The following is an 11,149-nucleotide window of genomic DNA, read 5'->3' on the forward strand; positions in this document are numbered from 1 at the left end:
GGATTTATTTATGGCTGTGTATTCAAATATTAGTAATAAATAATTAATCAACAATTTTTTTTGTTTCTAAAAATATACACAAATATATAAAAATGGCTGGGTGCAGTTTTCTTTTCCCATACATTTTTATGACATAAGCAATTCCCGATCCTGAAAAAATGTCTTCGTACAATTTTCACAATTTTCAACTTTTGGACGGAATATTCATCATTTCAAGCCCTATTTTTGTCAAATCCAAAATCAAAGAAATGTAAAGAAAAGTTCACGTCGAGACAATTTTAAAGATTTTGGAATTTTAAATCTCCCAGTTTGAAATATAACATATGTGTCATTAATCATATTTAAAATACTTATTGATCATATGTTAATTTAATTTTACTTTAAACACCTTAAGTAATGAAGTATTGGACCTAAATAAATATGCTATAGTTGTTTTATTTTTCTCTTAAGTATTTGAAACTAAATTTTCATTATTAATTGATAATATTTAAATTTAAATATATTTTTATAAAATTTATGTGAAATAATATATTACTAAACACTCTTATTAAACTTTAAAAACAAGTTATGAAAAAAAAATTAGATAAAATTATCTTCTTACTTTTGACTTTTGTCCTATATTTTTTTTAATTTTTTATTCAAATGCTTTATAAATATCACAATGTTTACTCTTTTATCCCTTGTTTTGTCGATACCAATTTGCCTAAATTAACCACCTCTTGTCTTTATAACCAAGGGTGTGGGTTAGTAAAATTGACACTCTTTTTCCATGAGGCTATACTAAAGATGTGTTGTCAGGTTGTATTGGGATAAAAATTTATTTTGTAAATAAAATTAGGAATGATTAACAAGTTGTGTATACACATCATGCATGGTAAATATGTAATAATTAAAAAAAAAAGGAATTTACCTAAATTAAAAATTTAGCATTTATTCATAACAAAAATACATCGAAGGTGGAACAAATAAGGGTTTTGCAATTTGAATTAAAAAAAAAGATAAAAGAAAAAGGGAAATAAAATCATAGGTAAATTAACAATTTTTTGTTTGTTTTTAATGTGGAGTAGGAAAAAGTGAAAAGTTAATAGTAGAAAAAAGATTAGCAGTAAAAGTAAGGAAGAAGAGGAGTGAGAATGAAAGGAATGGGGGAGAAGAAAAGAAAATAGCCGCATTGGGCGAGGTTGGTAGTAGTAGTAGTATTATATTTTGTAGGAGAAGAGTAGCCATTAGTCAAAGCCAGCGAAGCAGGTCTAAGTGATGAGCTGGAAGCCTTGAGGTGAGGAGACGACACGGTGGTCCAATGTCCAATTTGGTAATTTTGATCATCTCAAAACCAAGCCATAAAAAATAAACAAAAACAAAAACGAATACCCATTCATTAGTACTGCCATTACCATACCACTTTTCCAATTATCGGATACAGCTCATCACCTCATCACCTCATCTCTCCCATCTCATCTTTCTTTTGCTTCTCCCACAAGCGTAAATTTTATATTATATTTTATATTCGCCATTTCTCAATTTCCACGGGGGTAAATTCGTCATTTCCTCTGACTCCATCTTAATAAATATCCCGGATTCTTATTTAATTACAAGCACACACCAAAAAAAGAAGAAAAAAAAAAGTAATATTTTTTTTTTCTTTTTCTTCTTTAATAAAAATAAAATAATAATAATAATATATTATTGTTTTTTATTTTTATTTTTATAATTTCGAACGTCCTTCCCTTTTAAGTGACACCTAAGTCCGAATATTTTCTCACTCAAGCCCAACCCACCAGCACCACCGGCACCACAGACTCCCGCTCCTCCGTCCTCATCTTCATATCTCTCTCTCTCTCTCTCTCTTTTCTTTTTTATTTATTTAATTTTCTTTTTCTTTTAATCGAAACTTGAAGGAGAAGACATAAATCTTCTTAATCTGGGATCTCCATTGTTGAATCTTCGAAGAGAACTCTCAGTCTACGTCTCTCTCACTACAGTTTCACCATCTCTATTACTCCAGCCTTTTCTTAGCTACTTACAATTTTTTTCTTCTCTGGTGAGCTGTTTTCTTCTGCATTTCGTCCTTTTCGTTTAGTGATGGTGTATATGATAAGATTTTGAGGAAAAAAAGAAGAAAGATTTTTTTTAAAAAATAATAATAAAATAAAAATGGTTCCGTTGTTTTAATTTATCGTTTGGTGTTTTCTGAACGCATGTTTTTGGATTTGGTGAGGTTTTGCTTAATCAGATTGGAGAATGGAGTTATCTTTTTTAATGCTTTTTGTCGGTGATGGTTCTGTTTCTGTATTCTTTCCATTTTTGTTCTTCTTTTTTTCTTGTTTGAATTAAATGGTGTGTATGTCATATTTGATTTCCAATAATGTCTGATTTTGAGCTTTGTGATATGGGTATCTCATTGTCGCTTCCATTTTTTTTTGGAGAATTGGGGAAGCAAATACACTATATTTCGATACTGATGCTCACTCTTCGTTCTGTTCACTTAGATTTTTAAAATTTGATCTATTAAGTTTATATGGTATTAAAATAAAAATTATATATTTTTCCTTTGTTTAGGTCTAAAATTTCCTTCAATAAAATTATTGTTTAAGTAATAGGATCTTGAGCAATAAAGAGGTGGATTTTTAGATCTTAGAACTTGATGTTTTCTGCAAATCATAGACTCCGTAGCATTGGTGTTTATTTAACTCAATGTGCCTTACCATTTAGTTATGAGCATAAAAAGTAAACCGTCTTCAATAAGTATGATTTTTCGTGGTCGGTATTTGAGCATTACCATTTGTAGTAATGGGATTTTTGCGTTTACTCTTTTGTTTTTTTCCTCAAAAAAAAAAAGAAAAGAAAAGAAAAAAAAAAGGGCGTTGCTGTTTAGAGTTTTGTTGAGTAAACCATAATTTTGCTATCTTGGATTAATCTATAGAATTCTATAGTGGATTAAATATGGGTACTCTGTTTGGTGTAGATATCACACTGTAGTTGAAAGAAATTTTAACGTATTTATTTATCTGTTTTCATTGTTGTTTGTTTGGCTTAATTCTTGTAAATTTCAGTAATTTCCCATGTTTTTCTCCCAACCCTGAACGAATAATTTGTTTTTGTAATAGTGTTTCATGATAATTGACGTGAATCTCAGAATACTGCCTGTGAAAAATTATAAAAGGGACAATAAAATAGCCTTGTTAATCTTCAAATGGTTTCTGGTATACATTTTCTCCGCACTGTGTGAAAAACTATTACTTTTCATTTTAATAGTGAAAATTTAGAACCTTACCGTGTTCCTATTTGTACACATGGTTTGCTTGAATTCTAGTAAATTTCTGAAATGATTTAATTGCGAAAATTGTTTGTCACGATGGGTTACATATTTTAAGATGTTACATGGAATAAATCTTTTTGTTTTGCTCATTTGAATAATTTAAGTTTATTTCTGCGCAGAAATCAGTCTAAATGGACCGGAGGAGTTGGCCCTGGAAGAAGAAATCATCGGACAAAGCTGCAGCTGAAAAAGCAGCCGCAGCAGCAGATGCAGCAGCTGCTTCTTTGGCTACAGTGGGGAGCCAGAATGAGGTATGTTTCATTTTGTAGAAAAGCCATCGATTTTTTATTTTTTTTTGTCTGACAGCTTGTAAATAGTAAATATGTGGTGTTTTATGCGTATTACAAAAGCTATTCTTGCATTTTCTCTACACTTTAACGCAAACGTTGTTAATATGTTGGGCAAGTTTTTATATGGATATGATATACTCGTTCTGATAATTTATGCGTCTCTAACCTTCTTATGATGCAATATCTTGTTCTCTTTGTGTGTGTTGTTTTTGGTTGAGTAACCTGCAAAGTGCTTTATATCTGTTGTGGGGATTAGCAGTTGTATTTCTTTCAGTGGAAACACTTTAAACCAAGTAAAAGGAATTACTAGTGCTATTTTCTTTTTTTTGCTTCTCTTATCAAGCACTGATTGTTATTTCCAGCTTCGTAGTTTACTTTAGGATTTGTGTTATTGGTACATTTAAATAATTCTCTCTTGTTTATTTTCTCTTTTGATGAGAACAGGAACCCTACAAAAAACCAAATTATGTTCAAATCTCGGTGGATCAATATTCACATCTGACGGGTTTGGAAGATCAAGTGAAGACATATGAGGAGCAAGTCAAGACATTGGATGATCAGATTACTGAATTGAATGAGAAGCTCACAGCAGCACAGACAGAGATGACTAACAAGGACAATCTGGTGAAACAGCATGCTAAAGTTGCTGAAGAAGCTGTCTCAGGTATGTTGTGCATCCAATCAAAATACTACAAAAATAATCAGGGTCTGGAAGACATGTTAGTAGCTTTTCAACTTGATATAAGTTTATCAATTTGAGAACTTCTGTTGTTCCAGGTTGGGAAAAGGCAGAAGCAGAAGCTGTTGCGTTAAAAACTCATCTGGAATCTGTGACTCTCGCAAAGCTCACAGTTGAAGATCGAGCATCACATTTGGATGGTGCTCTCAAAGAGTGCATGCGGCAGATACGAAATTTGAAGGAAGAACATGAGCAAAAGTTGCAAGATGTTATTCTTACAAAAAACAAACAATGTGAGAAGATTAAGCTTGAGCTGGAAGCAAAGTTAGAAAACTTAGATCAAGAACTCCGAAGGTCTGATGCTGAAAATGCTGCTATATCAAGGTCTTTACAAGAGCGTTCAAATATGCTCATGAAGATAAGTGAAGAGAAATCACAAGCTGAGGCAGATATTGAGCATTTGAAGGGTAACATTGAATCTTGTGAGAGGGAAATAAATTCATTGAAATACGAACTTCATGTTGCTTCTAGAGAGCTAGAAATTCGCAACGAAGAAAAGAACATGAGCATGAGGTCTGCAGAAGTAGCCAACAAGCAGCACATGGAAGGTGTCAAAAAGATAGCTAAGCTTGAAGCAGAGTGCCAGAGATTGCGCGGTCTTGTGCGGAAGAAGCTGCCAGGTCCTGCTGCACTTGCACAAATGAAGCTAGAGGTTGAGAGTTTAGGACGTGAGTCACGTGATTATGGCGACTCGCGTGTAAGAAGGTCTCCTGTTAAGCCTTCAAGTCCACACCTATCCCATGTGACTGAGTTTTCTCTTGACAATGTACAGAAATATCAGAAGGAAAATGAATTTCTCACTGAACGCTTATTAGGTATGGAAGAAGAAACAAAAATGCTGAAAGAAGCTTTGGCAAAACGCAATAGTGAATTGCAAGCTTCTAGAAGCATGTGTGCTAAGACTGCTAGCAAGCTTCAAAGTTTGGAAGCACAAATTCAAATCAGCAATCAACACAAAACTTCTCCGAAGTCTATTGTTCCAATAACCACTGAAGGTTCTTTCAGTCAGAACGCTAGCAACCCACCCAGCTTGACCTCCATGTCTGAAGATGGAAATGACGATGACAGAAGCTGTGCCGAGTCTTGGGCTACTGCATTGATCTCTGAGCTCTCTCATTTCAAGAAAGAGAAGAACAACGAAAAGTCAGACCAGGCTGATAAACCGAACCATTTAAATCTTATGGACGACTTTTTGGAAATGGAGAAATTGGCTTGTTTGTCCAATGATTCTAATGGAACCATCTCTGGATCAGATTCGACAAACAGTAAGATTTCTGGAGTTAACCGTGATGCTTCTGAAGTCATCGCCGACAAAGACATCCATTCAGAACAACAATGTAATTCAAATTCTTTGGAAAATCAACAACCTCCCTCTAATGTGGAATCATCTGATGAACAACAGCTGCCATTGATGAATCTCCGATCAAGAATTTCTGTACTATTGGAGTCTGTGTCAAAGGACACTGATGTGGGGACCATTTTGGAGGATATCAAATGTGCCATCCAGGAGACACGTGATACTCTTCCCCAGCACACTGTAAGTTGTATTTCTGAAGATGTTCATTGTTCAGATGCCAGATCTGATAGGCAGGTTAATCCAGAAGATGCTGGCTTAATTGCTGAAAAGGAAATTTCTCCTTCCCAGCCAGCCAGGGAAAGTGGGCAGATTAGCAAAGACTTAGCTGCTGCCATTTCTCAGATCCATGATTTTGTAACCTTTTTGGGCAAAGAAGCTATGGTAGTCCACGACACTTTCACAGCAGGCGATGGATTCAGCCAGAGGATTGAAGAATTCTCTGATACCTTTAATAAAGTCATGCACAGCAACCTAAGTTTACTTGATTTTGTTCTTGACCTTTCCCGTGTTTTAGCAAAAGCTAGTGAACTCAGGTTTAATGTTCTAGGTTTCAAAGGACATAAATCAGAAACTAACAGTCCTGATTGCATTGACAAGGTTGCACTACCAGAAAATAAGGTTGTTCTAAAGGATTCAAATGAAGTATACCAAAACGGCTGTGCCCACATATCTAATTCTGCTTCACACCCTGAGATTCCTGACGATGGAAATATTGTGTCTAGCTATGAGTCAAATGCTAATTCATGCAAAATCTCACTGGAGGAGTTTGAACAATTGAAGTCAGAGAAAAATAACCTTGCATTGGATCTAACAAGATGTACAGAAAATCTGGAGATGACCAAGTCTCAGTTGCAGGAAACCGAGCAGCTTCTTGCAGAAGCTAAATCACAATTGGCTTCTGTGCAGAATTCAAATAGCTTGTCTGAGACGCAGTTGAAGTGCATGGCAGAATCATACAGGTCACTTGAAACCAAGGCCCAGGAGTTGGAAATTGAGCTGAACCTGCTCCGGGTCAAGACGGACAGTATGGAAACTGAGCTTCAAGATGAAAAGAAGAATCATCAGGATGCGTTGGCAAGATGTAAAGAGCTTCAAGAGCAGTTACAAAGGTCAGTTTGGGCAATCGTAGATATAAATTCTTTCAAGTCTTACTAAATTAACTTAGCCATGATTAATCTGAAAGCTCTGTTTTTAATCCTCTTTCAGGAAGGAGAGCAGCTATGATAATGAAGTCGAGAACAGCCAGGTGATTTATTTGCCTTTATGCAAATCTCAAACTAACATTTATGGCCATTTTTTGAGAATATGAAAAAAGAAAATCATTAAAGTACAAAAGCTAAAAATGATTTCATGAACTTGTCTTCACAGGAGAAAGAGTTGGCAGCTGCAGCAGAAAAGCTAGCCGAGTGTCAAGAAACCATATTTCTTCTCGGTAAGCAGTTGAAAAATATGCGTCCTCAACCAGAGTTCATGGGATCTCCGTACAGTGAAAGGAGTCAAAAGGGTGAAGGTGAAGAGGAGCCTACTACTAGTGGCCTGAACTTGCTGGAGCCTGATCAGGCTGAGCTAGAAAGTGCTGCTTCTGCCACTCATAACAGAGTAGGAGCCGAGTCTCCCATTGACTTGTATAACTCCGCATGTAGCCCGTCTCACACAGAAGCAAACATCTTGAAATCACCAGTCAATTCAAAGAATCCTATAAACAAATCCCCCAAGTCAGGTTCCTCAACCTCATCTTCTTCAGCAACACCAGAGAAACATTCCCGCGGGTTCAGCAGATTCTTTTCCTCCAAAGGGAAGAATGGTCATTAGGCTTTTGTGTGGTTCCCGAGCCACGTTACACGGCGTTTTTTGTGGTTGGAACTCCATAAAGAAATAATTATAAGATGGACACAACACATTGTGTTTAGCCAGAATCCTTTATTGGGAAATTGCTGGCTGTGAAGCTCAATCTCAGAAGAAGATATTTGCGAAGTTGAGATTAATTTTGTAACTAAAATGGCTGTATATGATATCCAAATCTGTTCATTTGTTTCTTCCTCTGCTCCTCTGTAATTTGGTTAAATTGAAACATTACATAGTTCTATGAAGTATTTTTTAAAACTTTTAGTATATATTATATGTGATAATTATATGATTTCATTATTATGAGCAAAACTATGTGGAGGAAAGCCCCAAGATTCTGGATTTCTAGTTATGTTGTATTGTGGAGCTGATCCATCTTACGAAAATAATAATAATCTTTACAATAACTTTTTAAAATTTTTATTGGAACCCCACTTTGGGTTGCTCAATTGCTTTTGCCTTTTGTTTTCCTTTGTTTTTTTTTTTGATATTCATTACATGTTACACCATCATCTAAGCAACTTTTACAACTATGTTCTAATTATAATTATAATTAAAATTGATAGAAAATTTAATCAATTAATGATGATTTAATATTTATTGAAAATTAATAATATTTTACATTTATATATAATGCCAATAATAAATTAGATTCTAAAAATAATAATAAAATAATCATTAGTGACATTAAAGTAAATAAAAAAAGTATTTATTGATGATCAAAATTTGATTATTGTTATATTTTATGCTAAATTTGACACTTTTTAATTTCTAATTCTATGTACAACATAAATTCCTAACCATACACAACTAGGGCTGCAATTTTTGATACGACACGATAACACACATCGAAAACGATACGAAATGAATGAGTTTTGGTGACACGTTTAATAATCGTGTCGTGTTCGTGTTGGAATTTTCGACACGTTTAATAATTATGTCATATTCTTATTTAACTTAATCATGTCGTATCATAATCAGGTCGACACGATAACATGAATAATTATTACAAGTTTCATAATTTTATATAGTTATGATTAATTGTGTCAATTTCATGCTGTATCATGACACATTGATCGTGACATAATCGTGTTATCGTGTCGTGTGACCTGCTAAAATAATAGTGTCGTGTTTGCGTTTTCGACACGTTTAATAATTGTGTCGTATTTGTGTTTACCTTAATCGTGTCGTATCATATTTGTGTCGATATGAAAACGACACGATTACACGAATTGCCAACCTTGGACACAACCCACTAGAGGATATACTTATAGTGAATGCACAACTCATGTTTTTATCTTGATCTACAATTTTATTATCATTAGTATAACTTTGGCGGTACAACTAGAAAATGCCCATTTCGCGTTAGTTTCTAACTGATACTAAAAAGTTTTTGCGTTAGTAGTGAAATTGACGCAAACTCCAACAACGTAGTAACTACTGAATTTTGCGTCAGTTGCATGATGATGCAAATGGTCAGTTCATGTCTATGTGCCACTAACGTGAATGAACTATTTCACGTCGGTGTAACTGACCCAAAATGCATATTATATAATAAAAAAAATTATAGAGGGAGACCCACAAGCAGATTTAAAAACACATTTTATTTATTAGACGACAACCCAGCTGCGGACGTACATATTATGAACAAATAAAAAACAAATTCAAAGCAGCAAAATCCCTGAACCAGAAAAAAAATGAATCAAATTAATGCTTTGAAACTTCACATACATAACAGAACCAACAAAAAAAATTGATATAGTTTAAGTACAAGGCAGTTTCAAAATCCCAAAATTTATAAACTTAGCAACAATAGTTGAAATTTTTTTACAAATGTCGAGAACCCAATCCCTCTGCCATTCGATCCACCGCCACCATGAGCTACAACCACCATTGCTACGAATAGCTCGAGCTACCTCGCTACCAACTCGAACAACTTGCAAACAACAACTCAAGCAGAAAGAGAAAAAAAATATAAACGAACACAACCCAACATAATCAACCATTTATTAAAACTTCAAAAAAAGTGAAAGAAAGAAAGAAAGAAAAAGAAGAAAAAAAGTGTGGATTGAAATTGCACGTTCTTTATTTATTTCAATTCTGATTTTCGCCTCATGTTTATTATTTATTTAACTCATCTTTAAATTTTAAAAGAAATTTATTAAGATGAACAAAACAAAACAAAAAAAATCTAATCCGTTTACACTTTCATTCGAGATTTTACAACTTCACAAAATATTGAACAAGCAAGTTCTGAACCCGATCCCATCCCTCGTCGAGCCTTCGTCAAAATCCACCACCATCGAACCCAACCCTGAGCCCCCCGTGAGCACCAATACAGAATGAGAGAGCTACTAGTGCCATTTGTGTTGAGCCCCTCACATTATGCTACACCTGCACGCCCTTCGCATAATGCCAAACCTAAAAAACAAAAGGAAAGAGGGAGAGTGAGAGTGCGACTGAGAGAAAGGGAAAGGCATGGATGAGATTAAGATATGCGGTGTTCATAACCCACCCAATTCAACTAACAAAAACGGACAAAAATGCAACTCGAAAAATCCAATCACTTTTCTAACCCGCCCAATTCTTGTATTGGATGGGTTGTAAATCTATGCCAACTCGCCCAATATAACCCAACCCACCCAATTAAGCTTCTGTTTGTTATAGTTTATTTTTTAGTTTTTAACAGATTTAAAATTTATATTTATAAATTAGTTGGTGAGAAATTTAGAGACTATTATCATTGGACTTTAGATTTGATTGTGTGGTGTTTAAATTTTATTTAAATTAATATTTTAGAAAATTTCTCAAATAAATAAATACATTATAGGTTGAATTTTGTCTTCAATTAATTGATGATATTATATTTTTTTTATAATAAATCTAAACTATTTTATAGAAGAGATATATATTTTATTTTTAAATATATTTCCAAGTTTTTTAGTTACTCTTTAATATCTTCAAAGATACATTTGTAGTGAATTAGAACATTGAAATAATTTAATTAGAAATTTAGATTCTTTTAAAAAAAAAAAAAAAAAAAGAACTAGGCGAGTTAAATGTGTTAACCCGCCTGCTCTAAACATTGGACGGGTTGAATAATAATTTTGGATTAATTGGATGAGTTAGGTTTGTCATTTGCCAACCCAATTTTGAGATTGGAAGGGTAAAAAATTCCTCCAAACCGATTAACCCAACCAATGAACACCTCTAGCAGCTAGAGTTGATAAAGAGAGATTGCTTTGAGTTCATTTGTGAGGGTTTGGGTTAAATGAGTGGTTTGGGCTGATTGAGCCTTTATTTTGTATTTTTTTTAGGGGTTTTTTCAAAAATATGGCTTTTTAGCCATCAATGTGCAAAAATATGGGAGTTTAACCTTCTTTAATTTGTATGGGAAAATTTAATTAAGAAAACTTAGTTTATGGGAAAACTAATCCCATATTGGAAATCAAAATTAATCAAAACAAATGAGCAAAAGGAGGGGTACTATTTTTTTTCATTTTTATTCATTTATCTATTTTTTTTCTTTCATTTGTATTGTTTTGTTTTTTTTTCTTCATATTTTTTCAGTTTTTTTTTCATTTTATTTTTTCTTCATT

At 33.7% G+C, this 11,149-nt stretch overlaps 1 protein-coding gene across 1 annotated transcript; it reads left to right on the top strand.

Moving 5' to 3' along the window:
* The first annotated feature begins 1,715 nt into the window (after positions 1–1,715).
* On the top strand, positions 1,716–7,850 carry LOC133805145 (filament-like plant protein 4). Its single transcript, XM_062243251.1, has 6 exons — positions 1,716–2,041; positions 3,439–3,570; positions 4,054–4,273; positions 4,387–6,814; positions 6,912–6,951; positions 7,074–7,850. Exons 2-6 carry the CDS (start codon positions 3,451–3,453, stop codon positions 7,515–7,517), a joined length of 3,252 nt encoding a protein of 1,083 aa, XP_062099235.1. The 5' UTR covers positions 1,716–2,041; positions 3,439–3,450; the 3' UTR covers positions 7,518–7,850.
* The last annotated feature ends 3,299 nt before the right edge of the window (positions 7,851–11,149 follow it).

The sequence above is a fragment of the Humulus lupulus genome, chromosome X, assembly GCF_963169125.1.
Source record: "Humulus lupulus chromosome X, drHumLupu1.1, whole genome shotgun sequence".
NCBI lineage: Eukaryota > Viridiplantae > Streptophyta > Magnoliopsida > Rosales > Cannabaceae > Humulus > Humulus lupulus.